The sequence below is a fragment of the Grammomys surdaster genome, unplaced genomic scaffold, assembly GCF_004785775.1.
Source record: "Grammomys surdaster isolate TR1022 unplaced genomic scaffold, NIH_TR_1.0 125925, whole genome shotgun sequence".
In the NCBI taxonomy this organism is placed as follows: domain Eukaryota; kingdom Metazoa; phylum Chordata; class Mammalia; order Rodentia; family Muridae; genus Grammomys; species Grammomys surdaster.
Genome location: NW_021620749.1, coordinates 3,571,816 through 3,590,713, shown reverse-complemented (window position 1 = coordinate 3,590,713; position 18,898 = coordinate 3,571,816). Strand labels below are relative to the sequence as shown.

General features: G+C 37.1%; 1 protein-coding gene across 6 annotated transcripts in view; it reads left to right on the top strand.

The window, feature by feature from the left end:
• Ttc3 (tetratricopeptide repeat domain 3) overlaps window positions 1–18,898 on the top strand; it is a 97,579-nt gene that overhangs the window by 8,654 nt on the left and 70,027 nt on the right. For 2 of the 6 annotated variants that reach the window (XM_028752562.1, XM_028752561.1), the window contains exons 2-10: window positions 4,594–4,748; window positions 5,032–5,074; window positions 5,467–5,617; window positions 6,026–6,113; window positions 8,107–8,160; window positions 9,056–9,176; window positions 11,004–11,089; window positions 12,655–12,749; window positions 13,747–13,809. In XM_028752562.1, coding sequence (XP_028608395.1) covers window positions 4,605–4,748; window positions 5,032–5,074; window positions 5,467–5,617; window positions 6,026–6,113; window positions 8,107–8,160; window positions 9,056–9,176; window positions 11,004–11,089; window positions 12,655–12,749; window positions 13,747–13,809 — 845 coding nt within the window. In that variant the 5' untranslated portion in view covers window positions 4,594–4,604. Of the gene's footprint in view, window positions 1–1,805; window positions 2,137–4,593; window positions 4,749–5,031; window positions 5,075–5,466; window positions 5,618–6,025; window positions 6,114–8,106; window positions 8,161–9,055; window positions 9,177–11,003; window positions 11,090–12,654; window positions 12,750–13,746; window positions 13,810–18,898 lie in introns of those variants that run through there. The other 4 variants (XM_028752565.1, XM_028752563.1, XM_028752566.1 and 1 more) reach the window with 4 other exon arrangements.

Genomic DNA, 18,898 nt, shown 5'->3' with positions numbered 1-18,898 from the left:
TTTAAATTTGTAGCTGTTCTGTGTTCTGTATTCTGTATTTGGCCATCTCAGTGTCTGAAATTTGGGGTGGGGGTTTCTAACATAACTTCTTTTCTTTTGTTGTTTTTGTCATGATGGGTTGCTACATCCTTGTTTGATGATGATTGGTTATGGACTGTTTGATTCATCTTTGTTAGAATTTGAGTTTTAAATTGGGAGCATTTGTTTCTGAAAGCATAGTTTCAGTTTTGGCTAGAGTCAGAGATGAATTGGAACCGTTCTCAAGTTACACTTGGGCTCCTGGCCCAGAGTTTACCACCCTGCTCTGTTGTGGCTTTTGGTAGCACTGGCTCTAGCACTTAGAAGTCAGTTTAGTTTCTAGCTTAGGTTTGTTGCTTTTGGAGAGAGAGGGAGTAGCTTTAAGTGTTTTTCTTTATGAATGGAGGAAACACTTTTAAAAAGTCAAAAAAAGAAAAAAAAAGAAAAAACTGTAATCTGCCTGACCCGAGGGCACACACCTTAAATCTCAGAATTTGGGAGGCAGAGATAGGTGGATCTCTGTGAGTACAAGGGCATCTTTGGTCTACATAGTGAGTTCCAAGCTTTCTAGGGCTGCAATAGTGAGATTGTCTTAAAACCTATATGCTCTATCCCTCACTACCCTTTATTGCTTGGGTTCTTCACTATCTAGTAAGTACTTTGTTTTAATATGTAACTATGGTAGTTTTAGTTTGTATTAGAAAAAATTTTTCATCAAATAGGATTTCTTAAGATATTTTACATTTAAACAAGTTAAAATTAAGGCGTAGGTTAATTTATTCTAAAGGAAAATATTAAGTAACTATACATATCGAGTTTATTAGTTTGTATCCCCTAGACCAGGGTGCCGTACAGATAAATAGAGATGATCAAATAGTGTGAAAACTGCTATCAGTGGTTTGGGCATGATTCTCTAAGCTTACAGAGCTTCAGGCATAAACTCAGTATGTAGAGATTATCAGGATTTGCTTCTTGAACTGAGCAGAACTGGTGAGCATTATGTGCTTGCAGAATAAGGTTGCTAGGGAATGACCAACAGCCAGCTGTGACTGAGTCTAGGCCATGTGTTGTGTAGTGGTGAGATAGAAGCAGCAGTGATGTAACAGGCCTTATCTGTATATTGTTGGGAGAGGCTGTTGAGTGGATTTAATCAGTGAGATGATAGGCTGAGTTTCAGAGGATGCTGAGGTGAAAGCAAGCCACCACTTAGGAGACTGCTTATTGTATTACATTAGTTCATAGGAGAAAAGATGAAGGCATGACTAAGGCATTGATATTAGACAAGAAGTATCTGTGTGGTTTATTCATGTGGTTTTTGTTTCTTTTTGTTTTTTAGGGAAGTAGTGGTGTAGGTAAATTGGATGGAAATGTTTAAGGAGAGTGGGAAGTCAGTGTTGACCTGCATTTTTGTTTCCTTCACATTTCTTAGTTTGGAATACTATTTGGCTTTTAGAGCAATAATTGATAAATAATATACAAAAAGAAGAAAGGACTTGGCTTCTTTTGACAGTTTTTGTTTGAGAAAAAAAATGTTTGTTTTTGAACTTTCAGAATCTGAGGGGCTTGCGAGATATTTTGGTTAAGATCTAGTAGCAATGGATGTGGAAGTTCTAGAAGGTGAGAGATGTGGCCCAGCCTGGAGAGATTTGGGAATCTTCAGGATTTGGAAATTTGGAATCTAATGTTTTTACCTCAGCTAATTTAAATGGTACATAGATAAATACCCAGAAGGTTTTAATAGTGACTTAATGTGCATGAAAAACTTGTATACCAAACCTGTGATATCATGGACACTATTATTTAGGCAAAGTAAACATGAAAGGGAAATATAAAGTAAAAATTCATGCAATAAATGGAAACGGCAAAACTCATGGTGAAGCTGTGCAGATGGTGAGAGTTCAGGAAGTACTGCTGTGAGCCATGGTGTGTGGGTAAGGACACTCAGAGAGTGAGAGTGAGAAGAAAAGAGAGTTGACATTGGGTGGCAGGGAATGGACAAGAAGAGCCCATGAAGGAGACTGAGGAAGAGCAGCCAGACCAATAGGAGGAGAACCAGAAGATGGTCTTTGGAGTCCATATGAAGAGTCCTCAGAAGGAGGAAGTGGTCCACAGTGTCAAGTAAGTTGTAAGCTGAAAAGTCCTCTTTGGATTTAGCAATTAAGGTAGACTGTTTAGCTGACAACATCTAAAAACAGCAAATTTTAAAAATTCATCTCCAGTGCTAATAATAGCTAGTATTTACTGTATTTCTTAACATGCCGGGTACCTTGAAAGTACTTTGCATGTAATAGCTGATTAGTCAGGAAGGTAGTATTGTTAATCCCTCTTGGTATGTAAAAGAAACTGAAGCACAGAGAATTAATTTGCCCTGGATTACACACGCAGGCAATGGGAGCATCGGAGTTCCAGCCCAGTTATTCTGGCCCCAGAGTTCATGCTCAGAACCATTTTGCCACATTGCCTCTCTAGTTAAACAAAATGGAACATTAGAAACTTGAACCAGCATTGTTATCACAGTACAGTTGTTGCTGTGTGTGGTGTCATGAGATCTGCTAGACTTGAATGACTAGCATTATATCAGAGGGACTTGAGTCTGCCAGTTGTATTGTAATTTATATCATGGTGGTGATTTTGTGGGTTATGACAGATCTTGTCTTTTTCTGTATTTATAGTAAAAAAAAAAATGTGAACTTAAAAATGTACACACACACTTAATTCCTGAGGATAACATTTTCTGTATTATGTGCCTTATTTTGGCTGCTGTGGTGTTTTTTAACTTTTCAGCTGTTATGTAAATTTCTTATATTCTGGAACTATTTATTCATGCAGAACAGGAAAACTTCTCAGATATAGATGGCCATTTTATTGTAGATGATGGTCATTAATGGCCTTATTAAAAGTAGTTTCCCTCAAAAGGTAGAAATGGAACCAAATTGTAGGAAGCCAAGAGAGGATGAAAATAGAGGACTCAGTAGGAAAAGGAAGAAAATTCTTGATTAGATTGACCAGCAGGAGGTGATGGAGAAGACAGCTGTAATGATTGTTGGGGTGGTCAGAGAGGACCACTCAGAGGGTGCTCAGAGTGGAGGATTTAAAAACAGTAGATATGGTGTGAGAAGTGGCCCTGGGAAAGAGGGGCCTAGTGAAGTAGTCAGTGACATTTATGTTGGTTGAGAAAGGCATCATCAGCATAGGCCTTCATATAGCTGGGATGGTGGACTTGGAAGAGAGAAGATTGATTGCCAGTGTTCTTAAATGTGAAAGCAGTTAAGAGCTGAGTAGGTGGCTGTGATAGGGAAAAGTAGCTGTGGTGAGTTACGGTGTGTGAGATCATGAAGCCAGAGGACTGACTGGGTTTGAGTACTTACTTGGTGACCTGGAACAAATTATTTTACTGAAATGGTTTCAAAATACATTTGTACAGGAGAGATGGTGGCGTGAGTCTACTGTCAACAGTTACTGTGAGGGTTAGTGAGAAAATGCCTGTAGAAGCACTTAGCACAGTGTGTGACCTGTAGTGTGAATAGTTTGTGAAGAGGCTGGCTCTTCACTTTTGATTTTGTCAGGTTTTCACACATCAAACTGAACATACTGTTTGATAGAAGAAATAGGTGTGTATTCTAAGAAGGGGTGGTAGTCTATTTAAAGATGATCTTGACCTAACAACAGACTTGAAGAGATGGAGGGTATTAGTGGTGGCACTGGTGATGGAAAGACAAGACTGTGACTACTTGGCAAGAGCTAGAAGTAATGAGATGCTGAATTCTAAGTGATACTTAGTGTATTGCTCTTAAAAAATTTTTCATTATTGATCTTTCTTTAGGGAAAAACAAAAGCCAAAACTTGACAACAGTTTTTCTCTTCCTCCGCTGAAATAGATATTAAGAATATTTTTTGATAAAGTACAGATGTTTTTTCACTTGCAGTCTAGCAGCCCAGGGTGTGTTTGTAGTAATTGAGAGAGCAGCAAGCAGGGATGATTAGGGTGGTAAGTCTGGACGTGGCCATGGAGAGCAGAGTGTTACAGTGAGTCACTCCAACTTTTGCCCCTCTGTCCTACATAGAGACTTACAGACAGACGAGCAGAACTAGGAAAATAGGAGCAGCTAACAGGAAGTGGTTGCTCAGTAGAGGCAGGATGGTTCAGAGTATAGCAGTTTGTATGCTGTGAAATGGTATATTTTATGATATGTCATTTAGTAGATAGAGAAGTACACAGTAGGAGAATGTCTTTTCTACATTCAGCAAACACTTTCTGAAGACGTATCTTGCTAGGCACATATAGAGTCAGATGCCTTTAGTTATTCTACCCACGGGAGACACATACCCATTGAGTTCAGAGTAGAGCTGGTGTATATGTGAACCTAAAGAAAAGAAGAAACAGATTAAGCGATTTGGAAAGAGACTGGGAAAAAGAACAGTGGATTAGGGATGAGAATATGCAGACTTCAGTGGTTGGAGTTCCTTCCTTAGGATACAGGACCAACATGGTTCTAATATACCTTAGGAAAAAGTGCTGCTGCTCCATTACCTCAGGTGATGTCACTGCTGACTAGAATGTCACTGTCTCCTTAGGATTGTGCAGCATGGATGACTTTGCTGAGGGAGGTCTCAGTTTGGCAGATGATATCTTACTGGAAGATTACCCTTATGAGGATGACTGTATCTGTACTCCTGACTTTACCACTGATGATTATGTTCGAGTAACCCAGCTTTACTATGAAGGCGTGGTGAGTAGGCTTGCTAACTCTACTTTAGAGCAGTTTTTGTGATGTGTATTGACAGGACAGTACCCAGTACCCATGCTTCTAAAGAGATGATTGCAGAGGGAAGGGCTGTGTCGCCAGAGTGGTGAACAGTAGTTACTTTGACAGGAGATCAACCAGGCTCCTGAGGAAAAGGAACAAACTCAGAGCAACCCAGTGAGAAGGCCCAAGATGAGTTCAGAAACCACAAATCATACATACCTTCACATTTTACCAGATAAAAATCAGAATAATTTTCTTCTTTTAGGGTATGCAATATAAAGATTATGCCCAAAGTGAGAAAAATTTAGGTGAGTATATTAATACTTTAATGCTAATTTGTTACAAGACTATTAAGGGAGGTCTATCCATCCAGTCATACCAACATAACAAATTTATCTTTTAAAGTGTATCTTTAGCTTGATTTGGTTATATAGGCCTGTAATTCCAGCCCTTGGGAAGGAAGCTGAGGCAGAAGGATTAGAAGCTCAAGGCCAGCTTTGATCAGCATACTGAGACTCTTGTCTCAGACTAGAAACTAATCTTTTGTAAAGCTACAACTAGTACCTAAGTTTTCTTAATATCTAATAGTTGAATATTTTATTCCTTCAATTTTTACCCTTTTATACTTATTGTTACTTTTCCTCTATTAATGATGTAGATTCATTTGAAATGCTAATTTTAAACTTTTAATTTAATTAAGAATATGACATCTGCAATATATGGTGCAGTAAGCCACTCTCCATCCTGCAAGATTACTGTGATGCCATTAAGCTGTACATCTTCTGGCCAATTCTTTTTCAACATCAACACAGTTCTATAATATCAAGATTGCACCCCTGTGTAGAAGCCATGTAAGTTACTATGTGATAATAATTGTTTTAAGAACTGTGTTAGCATGTTGTATAGTCCTGAGGAATACCAAGTACAGTGAGAGGCTCGTGTCTCTTCCTGGAATGTTATTTATCTTTGCTTAATCAGATAGAAAAAGTAAAGACTTGGGATTTGACTATAAATGAGTAATTATAACATTTTAATGAATTCCCTGAATAGTAGTAGATTGTAAACTTAAAGCTGAGTGCTACAGAAAGGAGGAAAAGATAGCAGTGTCTGGTTTGCTTATTGAGTACCTGATAGAGTAAAGAAAAAAAGAACTGTCCACATAGTTTAAGTAGAACTATAAATACAAAGTTCATATAAATGTAACATTCAGTAAATAATTACATTTGGGATCCTAATCTTAAAAAAACATTGTCTTTAAGCCGTTCTCGTGCTGCTGAGATAAGTTTGAAGAAATTACAACATCTTGAGTTGATGGAAGACATTGTGGATTTGGCAAAGAAAGTTGCAGTAAGTGGTAGAATGTGGGTCCCACTCATTTGAATGTAAACAAACAGGAGCTGGAGAGAGGGCTCAGTGGGTAAGAGTGCTTGCTGTGCGGACATGGGGGCCTGAATTTGGGTCCTGGCCTTGTAACCCAACACTGTGGTAAGGGGGTGAAGACAGGAGGATCTCTGGACTTCTGGCCACCAGCCTAGCTCCAGATTCAGTATGAGACTTGTCTCAAAGATGGAAGGTGTTAGAGAACAGCCTGATGCCCTTCTCTGGCCTTAACATGTGTGTATGCGTACACCATAGGTATATGGCTCACCACACATGTGTTCATATGTCAGTTCATGCACTATACTGTGTTCCTGTCCATCCCACACACAGAAGAAAAAAAAACGAGCAAACACACAAAAGCATGTAAATAGATGGTGTTTACCTTGTAGTTCCAGCTTATAGCAGTTAGCAGACAGTGCTTTTATTTGTGTTTCATTTATGGATATGCTTGGTATTGAAGCGACAAGTCCTGTGTACCTGAATGTGTGTGTGGGGGGGGGGGGGGGCCACGTCAGGATTGCATCTTGCTAAGGAATAGAAGCTAGAATTGATCATAAATGAAAATAAGCCCTGGTTTGTGAAAGCTCGTGTCACAGGCTCTTAAAGTGATGGGTTATCTTTTGTTGTACAACACCACCATTAACAAGTAATTTGTATTTGAGTAGAATTTGTCATGAAAGAGTTGATGGGCTGTTTTGTACTGTGTTGTGGATCTTTATATGATTTTTTAATTTGTTTCAGTGTTTGGTACTGTTCTAGTTGAAATTTTCACTTGGTAAAGGTGCTTTCTGCTGAAATCAGCTGTAAGTTATTACAAATGATGCATATACCTTTATTAAAAGACTAGGTGTTATGGACTTCAAAAATCTCTACATTTAAAAGTTAGACAGTATAACTTATCTAGACCTGTATGAAAGACCATTTCTGAATTATATTAGGATGCTAAAGGGATAAATGAACCCTATTAATACTGTGAGAAGTACACTGCTAGGTATATAGAGTTAGACATCAGTGACGGGGACACATTCTGAGGACTGACTTGGTAGCTAGTTTCCCTGTCGTCTGAATCTTATAGAGTGTATCTAATGCCGAGCCAAGATGATAGGGGCCAATCTCTCCATGCAAACAAGAGACAGGGTATACATGGTCATCTGAGACTGCAGCCAGTACAGCGTGGCTGTTCTACTGTTCGTTCATTTTCTCTCTCTCTCTCTCTCTCTCTCTCTCTCTCTCTCTCTCTCTCTCTCTCTCTCTCGGTAGTACAGTGAGTAGTCTAAAATAATGGTAGGAAGTGTGCTGCAGTAAATACTCAGCCTATTGCATGGCTGTTTATTATTGCCAAGTGCTGCATCACTTATTTGATTATGCACACTACACTTGCATAACTTGCACTGCATGGGCCGACTTGGGGGCAATGTTTTGGGAAATTGCTGTAGCTGTAATGTAATGTAGGTGATAAGCTTTCAGGTTTCTTACTGTCTCGGGACTTTTGTCCTGGCTGTGGTTCCCTGTTAACTGAGATGTCACTATGTAGCTCACAACTTTTTCTAAAATAGACGCATTCAGTTATGAGGCTAGGGAGATGCCAGGCCAAAGTGAGGCTTGAAGTTTAGCTCTTCAGCACTCATGTAAGTGCTGGGTAGACGTGGTGGCCAGCTTGTATTCTTAGCGCTTCAGAAGGCAGAGACTGGATTATCAGAGTTAGGCTGGCTGGCTAGATTAGTGAAGTAGTGAGTTCTGGGTTCAAGTAAGAGACCTTCCTTCCATATTAAAGGTGGATAGTGATTAAGACATCTGTGGTCAACTTGTGGCCTCCACACACATACAAGTGCACATACAAATGTGTACACCTCATACACGCATCCCACCCCATCCAGTCCTCCAAAAAGAAAAGAATTCAAACAAAATTGACAGAATAAGGAAAAATGTGTGGTTTTTGTTCTTTTTTTTTATTTTGCAGAATGATTCATTCCTTATTGAAGGCTTATTGAAAATTGGTTATAAAATAGAAAATGTAAGTGTTAAACATGAGAACCCAGCACACGCACTGCAAATGATCAATAGTCAATCCCACTGCATGTTTCTCAGATAATGACTCCATATACCCAACCTTTTACATGTAGTATTTGGTAATACTAATTTCTATATAATAATCTTATTTTATAGATTAGCCTCATTTTTAAGATCATATATGTAGTATAGTCTTGAGCCTTTTTGCAAGTTACTCATTCTGTCTGTAGATTATTTGCCTCACATATATTCTTTCAATAGAATTAAGTCCTTCTTATGATACATATTGGTAATGCTCGTGTGCAAAGAAAAGTTTTTTTGTAATGTTAGTGGAGACAGAAATAACTGTATTTCCTTTAAACCTAATATAAGCATTGGCAATTCAACTATTCAGATTCTTAAAAATAAAATAAAGTAAAAAGAATATTTTGTGAACTCTGATGAGTACCATTGGACTGATTGCCCATTGCCCAGCCATATGCTACAGATCATGTGGCCCTGTTCTGAACCTCAATGTGTGCCCTTACACCTGGTGGTCAGGTTAGATCCCTAGTCAACATGTGACCTGAGAATCCTCATCTACCTTTATATTTCTGTATTCTCCTGCAACCTCAAAAACCCAGGGCTATAGCCCTCAACTTCCATGTCTGTAATCATTGCAGAAACACTCTTGATCTGTGAGATGTCCTATGGTCACATGAAGATAGCTGCAAGTCCACAGTGACTGATCTTAACTTGTATGTAGGCGTCCAGCTGTTCTCCATTGCATGATGGAGTAATGAAAATCAGTGTATGAGATGCGTAGTAATGGTCTGACATGCTAGGGGAGGCAAACGCACAGTGCCACATACATTTAGACGTAAACTTAGATCCTCCTTTTCATTCCTCTTTTGAAACAGAAAATCTTGGCAATGGAAGATGCTTTAAATTGGATAAAATACACGGGTGATGTAGCAATTCTACCTAAATTAGGATCAGTTGACAGTTGCTGGCCCATGCTAAGTATTTTCTTTACTGAATGTAAGTATAAGTGCTTTACATGTTGAGTTTTGCTTACAGAATGTTATTTGGGAAGATGGGATGTGTTCATAGATGATATTTAGTTTATCTTAGGAATGGTTAACAGTGTTTTTCTTCAGGTATAATGCTTAAACAAGATAATTTTTTAACATTGCACTTAGTTTATTCTCTATTTCTTGTCTTCACTGGTATTGTGGCATTATAGTCTTAAAGCTACTACTTAGTGGATGTCCTCACTTTACTGATGCATCCGCTCTTTCATTGAGATGGAACTGCCTTCTGTGCTTTACTTTAAAAAGTGTTTTACTTTAAAGCATCTGAATATTAGTGTTTTTATGGTATACTTACAATCTTAAGACAGGAAATACTTGGCCCTATAATAGATGATGAGAGCAGAAATTTGTCATCATGGCTGAGAAGAGTGTGTATTTTGTCAGTTGGTTTAGATGCTTATAAGTAAATAGAGACAGAACTTTGTGTTAGGCTTCTTGAACACTGGGATGTGTTGCAGCTAGAGAGTGTAGATTTTGTTTTTATCACTGTTCTGAAGACCTGTAATAACAGTGTAAGAGCAGAGAAACAGATTATCATAGGCACCAATGTGGGCTCATTTCTGATCCTCTCTCCTGTTCTGCAGCGTGGCTATAATTGTTTTGCTTTCAGGAGGAAAGTCAGAATTTTAGGGTTTAGAACAGTGGTTCTCAACCTGTGGGTCATGATCATTTATCAGTTGCCTAAGACCATCTGCATATCAGATATTTATATTATGATTTGTAACAATAGCAGAATTGCAATTATAAAATAGCAATAAAATAACTATAGCTGGGGTCACCACACAACATGAAGAACTGTTTTAAGGGGTTGCAGCATTAGGAAGGTTGAGAACCGCTGGGTTAGATAGTTTTCCTCAGTCTTGTAAGTACTAGAACCTAGATGAGAACTCACTCATTTTCTCTGAAGTAAGAACACAGGCTTTTTTTTCCAAAACTTAACTCTTTGTCTTAATACTCTTGTCTGATGACCATCCCAGATTTTGCTCAAATCTTAAATATTCCTTTAATCTTGGAAATGAATGATTGGTTACATAGAAGGTTAACTATAATTTTGTAAATTTTTAGATCAAAAATTTAAAATCCTTTTTATATCATAGCTTAAAGTGCAGAAAATGAGGCTTGATAACCTTTGGATACCAAGTTTATCTGTTTAATTTTTATTAGTTCACTAACTTTTCTATTAGAATAATATTTCAAATAACTTCTCACTAACTTTTGTGAAGCCAGATATTAAAACCTTTTAAATACTTTTATTACAGTAAGTGCATTTTAGAAAATAGTTTTTCAGGGTTTTGTTGTTACACATTTTTATTGAACATTCTATCTAGTACGTTGAATACTTGATACTGTTTGTTGAATTGGCTTTGGTAATTAGGAGCCCTAATCACAGTGTATTATGAAAGAAGGAATAATAACACTCCACTGATAGTGTAATAATAAATTTTAATTGCTAGAAATAAAAACAGATTTTATTCACAAAAGCAATCAAGTGGTTTTCTGTTACTTTTTACCATATTGATTGAGATCTCAAGGATAAACCCAGGATCTTAAATGTGTTAGGTAATTGCTGTTATCACTGAACTGCAATCCCAGCTCTAAGTTTTTAACTATTTAATGTACATGTAACATTACAAAAACACACAAATTACTTAGAAACATTTAATAGTAAAATGAAGATCAAAATAGACTTACCTATTTAAACCAAGAATTAGAATATTATCAATACCATTTTAAAACTAATACTTCTTTCACCTTCTTCTAATACAAATTTCAGATAAGTACCATATTACTAAAGTTGTAACTGAAAATTGCAACTTGCTAGAAGAATTTAGAAGGCATAGTTGCATGCAGTGCGTGAAGGTAAGGCTACTTACCTGTAAATGTATTTTACGATTTGTCTGTTAAACTTTTCATAGACTTGAGTAATAAAATAATGGAACTGCTGTAAAGTAACATAGTAACATTCTTAAGGGGAAATGTTGAGGAATTTTGATTTAGGATTTTTTTTTTAAAGAAGAAATGCTATCTTAATCAAAATTTCTAATGATTTAAAAATTAGAATTTTTTTCAGTCAGGCTTGTACTATGTTGAGCAAATATGATTTTTCTTTGGTAACAGCCTTATTGGAATGTAGACCATGTGCCACAATTCACTCAGGAAGTACTAATTCCTAGCTTAGTTTTAAAGAGAATATTTAGAGATACTAATTTCTATAGATTTTTATAATTAAAGCCATTGATAATTTTTATTAATTGAAAAATGTGAGTATGAAGTGAAAAATTTGATTATACATGTAGCATTTTTTATGTATATGTTTACTAACCTGCTACATATTTCTAGCAGTTAGTCAAATTGCTTGTGAGTTAATGATTCATGTGTGTATATTGAAATACCCAGGACTATTGGATACTACTACATTTCCTAATAACTCAAAGCTACAATTTTACCATTCATCTCATTTTTATTTATTTTAAATTTTTATTTAATTTCTGGCTTTTCAAAACAGAGTTTCTCTGTTTAGCCTTGGCTGTCCTAGAACTCACTCTCTAGACCAGGCTGGTAAGAATTCACAGAGATCCACCTGCCTCTACTTCCCAAGTGCTGGGATTAAAGGCATTCACCACTACTGCCAGGTTCATCTCGTTTTTTACACGACTATACATGAATAAATTTTATTTAAAAGTGTGCCTACAAAATACTATACACAACAGAAGGTTGTTTTAGTAATTTATAATGTGTTTTTATAAAGTATATATCAAGTAATTATTAACAAACTAAACTAAAAATAATTTAGTAGTCATAATGTGTTGGTTCAGTGAGTTGTTTGCTTCAGGTTCAGTAAGAGACCTTGTCTCAAGGGAATAAGTTGGAAAGACATAGAGGAGAGCATGTATGAACCCTCTTCCACATATGTATCCATACATACACACACACACACACACACACACACACACACACACACACACAGAGAGAGAATAACAAATACATGTACCTGTTCTCTCTAGATTCCTTCCCCTGACCTATGTATGCATGCACGTACAAGGGCATGTGCATACACTCCTCCCAGCATATGTTCACGATGGCATATACTACACACAAGATAACAAAGCAGAGAAACCCTGTTTTGAAAAAGCCAGAAATTAAATAAGAATTTTAAAAAATTTAATGATAAAAATGTACATGTTTAGTATGCTTTTTCCAGATCTTTTTTTCTCTATATGGGTTTCTGCGTATATAGATGCTTTCAGTTTTCAGTTCTAATTGAATGTATCAAAATACTAGAGATTACATTCTCATTTTCTATGTAAATAATCCCCATGTTACTTTGATAGCAAGGATAGAAACCAAGATGTTTCTCCTGGATGTTGTCTTCTTGATTGTCTTTGGAGGTAATTGATGGGTATTCTTTTACTTTGGTTTCTCAGCAAGGAGAACTAATGAAAATGAGAGGAAATGAAGAGTTTTCAAAGGAAAAGTTTGAAATAGCTGTTATTTATTACACCAGAGCCATTGAATATAGGTAAGAGAAAGTAGAAAAAATCCTTTTTATGTGGCAGATCAGGCTAAAGTCTTAGGAGAAGTAGAAGCAGATGGATTATAGAATATCTTCATTTGCCATGCAGAATAGGTTTCCTCATCTGTAAGTATTAGGAGTAGTGCTGGTAGCCTGGATACATGAACCAGCTAGGCATCTCAAACACACCAGGCAAGACCATGGGTCTTCTCCACTCTGCCCTGTTTCTATGGACTTCTCTACAGAGACATCTGTCTTCTTTCTTTTTCTGTCAACTGTTCTTTCATACTATTAACTGATTATGAGGAAGGTATTACCCATACTGAAGATGTTATCATTGAGGAAGCTCTGCTTTCCTGGGGAACTTTTAAGGGAATGTAGTTGTTGAGAGGATGGGTATATGTACTCTGTCCATACCTCATTCAGATGTTGCATCTTCATAGCTGCCTTTCAGGTGTGCCTTGCTCTGTTTATAGTACTCATCTGAGCTGTGTGCTCTCTAGACTGCTCCCTTTCCTACCTTTTTTACAGGGATTGAGGGAATCCAGTTGGATATCATACCTAAAGCATACCACTCCCTACTCTGTTAAGGAAGAAATAGGTTTTGACCACCCAGAATGAGATAATGAAAATTAATAAAATTTGAAAAAAATCTACCTGTCACTACTGTTGCATTTGCAAATTTCTTTTGTCTTTGTCAAAGTGCCCAGCTTGACTTACACAAGTACTCTTGTGTTGGACAATTATATACTTCGTAGTTTTTAATAATAATTCTCACAGTAGTACTATGAACTAGAGACATTAGTGATTACCTTTTGAACAGTGTTGAGAATGTCAAAACCCTGAATTTCAGTCAGTAAGACTCTAAATCCTTTATTTTTTTCTGCTCTGCCACATAGTTGTAAAGTTTTAAAATTTTTAAAAATTTCTCATGTTTTCAATATGATTTTTATTTGTTTCAGATATAATGTGTTTTACTGACTAAATGTTACTTCTTTTTAAGACCTGAAAACCATCTTCTTTATGGTAACCGAGCTCTCTGTTTTCTTCGTATGGGGCAGTTTAGGTAAGTTGGTTAATTACTAATTGCTGAATTATTATGCCTAATACTTATTTTAGGGAAACATTTATCTGTCTTGCAGGTATGCAAGGAAAACCCTTAATAATTTTTTGAAATAGTTAAATGGGTAAAAAAAGTTTTATTTATGCCTGCAGCAGAATGTGAGCATATGTCATACATTATTTTAGACACTTGACATGTTATTTAAGTCTCAAAGTACCCTTCCTTAATAGGCATGTTATATTGTGTTCCACATTTTATTCGTGGACAGTTCCTACAGCTAGTGAGTGGCGATGATGAGATTTAAACATAGGTCATGCTGATGATTCCAACATTGTAACATCTATAATATATTCCGTTCTCTTCCTCTATCTAACCTGCATAGCGTACTTTTGCTGTTTATCTTGTCTTGTTATACAGAATTAGGTAAATATTTTCATAAGTGAAAGAATGCATAGAAAATTAATTGTATTAATTGAATAGAACCATAATTTAGTTCCTTATGTTGAATTTGAACTTTGCTTTAATTTATGAGTTGAGAAAGACTGAAAAAAAATACTGTGGTTTTTTTTATTGCCCTTCATTTAAAAAACTTTAGTATATAAATTGTGTTAATAATTAAACAATATAGATTGTTGTATTCAACTATACCGTGCCTTAATGTAAGAGAATGGGTCTAAAACTACATCCTTGCTGAGAGAATACAGAATACATCAAGCTAGAAAACCAAGATAGAACCTGGGACCCCCAGAACAAGGCTGCCTGGGCCAAGGTCTTGTGTAGATACTAGTTAAAGCTCATTTTTGCCTTGATTTTCTGTTGCCTAAAATAAAGAAGGAAACCTTGAAAAGTCATGAAATTCTCATTCCTAAAGAAACATTTATAGCAGTTGTTTGGTTGAAGGTGGTTCCTTGTGATTAACTTAGAAATTACTTAGGTGAGTCAGTGATAATGTTAATTAAGTGATAGGGAAAAGTTCCAGAAACGACAGGAAAAACTCTAGAGAATGTAGTTTGGGGTTTCACTGTAGGCTTCTTTGTGAAGTCATGAAAGCTCAGAGAACCTGTCCGAGCTGTTTCTTAGTGAAAACACTTTTACCTGGGGATGGTGGGAGAGTGGGAGCGGGGAAAGGTGTAGTATCTTCCAAGTGTGTAGCTTTTAAAAAGTAACATTTATTGTGTTTCTCTTTTATTGTAAACAGAATACATTCTCATGGTAGAAAATTTGGAAAACACAAGAGTTTAAAAAGAAGAAAATAAATATCACCAGTAATCCAACCACCTTGGAGAATACCGCTGTATTAACGTTATGCAGCTGTTAGATGGCTTAAGCCGTGGATAATCCGAGGCTATCTAGACTAGAGGAATGGATGGGCTTGACACAGTCTTCCATCAATACCACTGTTCGCAACTGGTTCTGACAAGAAATGAGCTACAAATGTCTAGGTTATTGTTTCTGGCTAGGTCCAGAATTAACAGATAATCTGTACTGTTTGAAGGTGAATTTGTGTGCTTTCAAGATCAGTTAAATAGGTTTATGACTTGACTAGCCTCTTGTGAAAACTGAAATCTAACTGAAATCTTGGCAGGCAGAGGGTCATCTATTCTCCAGCTCTGAAAGCTGAGAGATAAACCAGGGTGATTCTGCTTTTATGAGTATTTGAAAGATAGACACATGAGGAGAATTTTCCTAAACTCCAGCTGCAAGAGGTGGCAGTAGAAACAGAGCCTCCAGATAGCATGAGGTGAAAGCCAAGTGTAGAGCAGCCCACCTATCCATATACTTCGCTCATGTTCCAGCTTGTAGTTGAATACATCTGGTAACAGGCAGGTTAGTGTGCGAGAAAGCCACTGGTTCTTACGAGGTAGTCACCAGCATGTACCTGATACTCCTTTAACATGCAGAACTATTCTACACTGCTTTTACTATTGCCTCCTACCTTTTCACACACTGCTTATGTGATTTTGCTCAGTAATGCAGGAATGAAGTTTCCAGGCCTTTTCCTGTGATGCAGTGACTAGATGATACGACATAGGAACATGCTACCAGTGATTGGCATGTGCCTGGATACAGGAGGACTCTTGCTCTGAGAAGAACCTTTTAAAGCTGAATAACCAAGGTTGAGACGTTGTGAAATTCTCACATGACATGGATGCCAGCTAGACCCGTCATGGGAATCTAGCCAAGCAGCTGCAGGGACAGCGGGAGATAGAGTATCTACCTACTGAGCCCAGGAGACGCTATCATCCCCAGACAGTCACAAGGCCAGGCTAACTATTTGTTGTTATAAAAGCAGTCGTCAAACTACAAAAGAACTGAAATGGAAAATGATTAAAGGCTTGGATGAATGCTCAAATGCAAAAGTGATCATGAAATATTTTAATTCTAAAATATTAGAAAGTGAAAACATATTTTGTTTTAAAAATAACTTCAGCAATATTATGCTCTAAAAAGGCAAAAATGCATACATTGACTCATGACAGGCTCTGTCCTGAGTACTTTATGCATATTTACTCCTAAAAACCTTTACAACCTTGGGGGCCAGTTGCTGCTGTCTCTTTCAGATGAGAAAACCAAGGTACAGTGAGGCCAAGCAGTGTTCAGGCATGCTTAGGTGGGTGTGACGCAACCAGAAGTCGAGCCCAGTGGACCTGGATATGGCCTCTATTGTTAATCACCTTGGAAAGGTGACAGAATACATGGGAATGTGAACGTTGAAAACATTTTAAAACAAATGATCCAAATAGTCACACATTTATGAGGACCTGCTTATCCTTACATAACATGCAGATTAAAAACTACAAGTTTGTCTTTCATACCCAAAAGCTTCGTAATACCAAGTATTTCCGAGGATGTGGAACAAAGGAAACTTTCATACTCGTCTGGAAAAAGTATAAATTGGTACAGTCATTGTGGAGAGCAGTCTGACAAGGTGAAGATATGCACACTCTGCAGTCCACATCTAGGGTCATCCCTTCCAGCTCTCAGACGTGTACTCAAGAAGACATGTACAAGCCGTTGTTGTAGCATTGTTTGTACGATTAAAGATGTGCACCAACATAAATGTCCATCAGGAGAGGATGGATAAATGAATTATGGTATATTCATATAAAGATGTTTTAAACAGCACTTAAAATGAGTGCAATGTTGAGTGTCAAGCAAGTTGCAGAATGATTTGTACAGTGTGATGCCATTTATATACTGTTAAAAAATACAGTGTGCATATTTATATTATGACATATGAATTTCAAGTGTTCTTAGAATGTATGGGCATGTTATAAACTAAATGAGTGGCTATCTCTGGGGAGAGAAGGAGGAGAACGGGTTTTGAGATGGGAGAGGTGGTACACAGTGGACGTCAACTATAACAAATCTGCAAAAAGAGTCGGAGTAAATATGGCAAATTGTTAATTTTTTGCTAAGTTGCTACATGAGTGTTCTACATGTTAATATATTCTTTGAATTGTGTGTACTTTTGAAGTATTTGATAAAAAGCAAAATAAGTATATAATTTAAAATACACCCACTGAAAACATTGAGGTTAAAATGAGAAATGATCTTGAAAAGAGAGAAACCATGATATTATGGTTAGTGGTGCAAGGAAGAAAGCCAAAGATGAAGGAGTAGAGTCTGGGAAACAGAAGCTTCATCCTGAAGTGATCTGTGTGGTTATAAACTAAAATAAACAGACTTAACTGGAGACTTGAGAGGACATGGGTGAGGCCAAGAGCCAGTGTGTACCCCTCTTGGGCTGGATGTTGTTCTTGTGAGGTAGAGAGCCAAGCATCGTGTCGCTGCTGCTTCATCTTCTCCTATGGAACCCTTGAGTCTGAGGATGTGTTTCATGGACCCCAGGACTCCTGGCTTGGATGAGATTCTTCTTTGTCGTGGCCTTCTAGAAGCACACTTTTCAATACAGTTGTAACCATAGGCCATTCTTAGAATAACAGTTGTAATTTAAGTAACCAGAAAATTTCAGTTCATACACAGGAAAAGGAATTAAGACATGTCTAATTTAGGTGCTTATAAAAACTTATGTAATGTACTGAGTAAATTTACCCACTCTAATTCATTTTTTTAGAACTCATTTGAGAAATTAGAATTCTTCTGGGGGAAGAATGAACATTTCTGGGAAGTGTAATTGGAGATGGGGACATGCATCACCAAGTATTCTAATTTGCTCTGAGAAACCTATCTTGCAATGTTCCTTTCTATTAGACTCCAGATATGATTTGTATAGCAGAGACTTTTAAGTCCTGTTGATCTGTTTTCTGAATTTCTGAGATCAAAGGTATAGCAACCTAACCATGCTTCTGTGATAATTATTTCCTCCTGTGAGTAAGTACGACACACACACACACACATACACAGAGTGGGGGGGGGGGAGGAAGGGAGATAAGAGAGAACACGTTTCTGTAAGCCCACAGGTTTAGGTTTAGTATGTACTGTTTGAATATTCCTCTTAGCTTTCTCTTAATCTCATGGTCTGTTGTTATTTAGAAGCACTGAATTTGCTCTTGAAGAGAACATTATTGTCGGTCTTTTGGAGGGTAGGGTAAGGGTAAGGGGTGTAATCAGTTCTGGGAACTGAACCCAGGTCCTCTGCAAGAGCAACATATATGCTTAACCACTGAGTTATCCCTCCAATCCCATATGCCCCTTTTTTAAAAAGAACAAATAAGTGCATATGATAAAATTTTGAACTTAAAGGATCCACTGGCATCTCTTGTGTGGTTCTTCATTTCCTACTCTCTTCAGATTCTGTGTGTTTACATTATACCTCATGTCTATAGATATTCTATATACTTGCAGAGTTCTCGTATGCTCCACATATACATACATGTAGTTTAAGAATGTTGAACCAAGTGGATTGCCATTTTATGAATCAGAATATAGCCAATTTGAGATTCAGTGAGACACACCCTTTAAAACCCATGAGTAGAAAACATACTGCACTGCACATACTACTGTACTATTTGCTTTCTTATATGCAAGTCTTAGAACTTGTGTATCCATGTGTATCAAGGTCTTGTTTTTTGTTTATGGGCAGCATTTTATTGGCTGTATACTCAAGTGATCCATCAGATTGTATCAA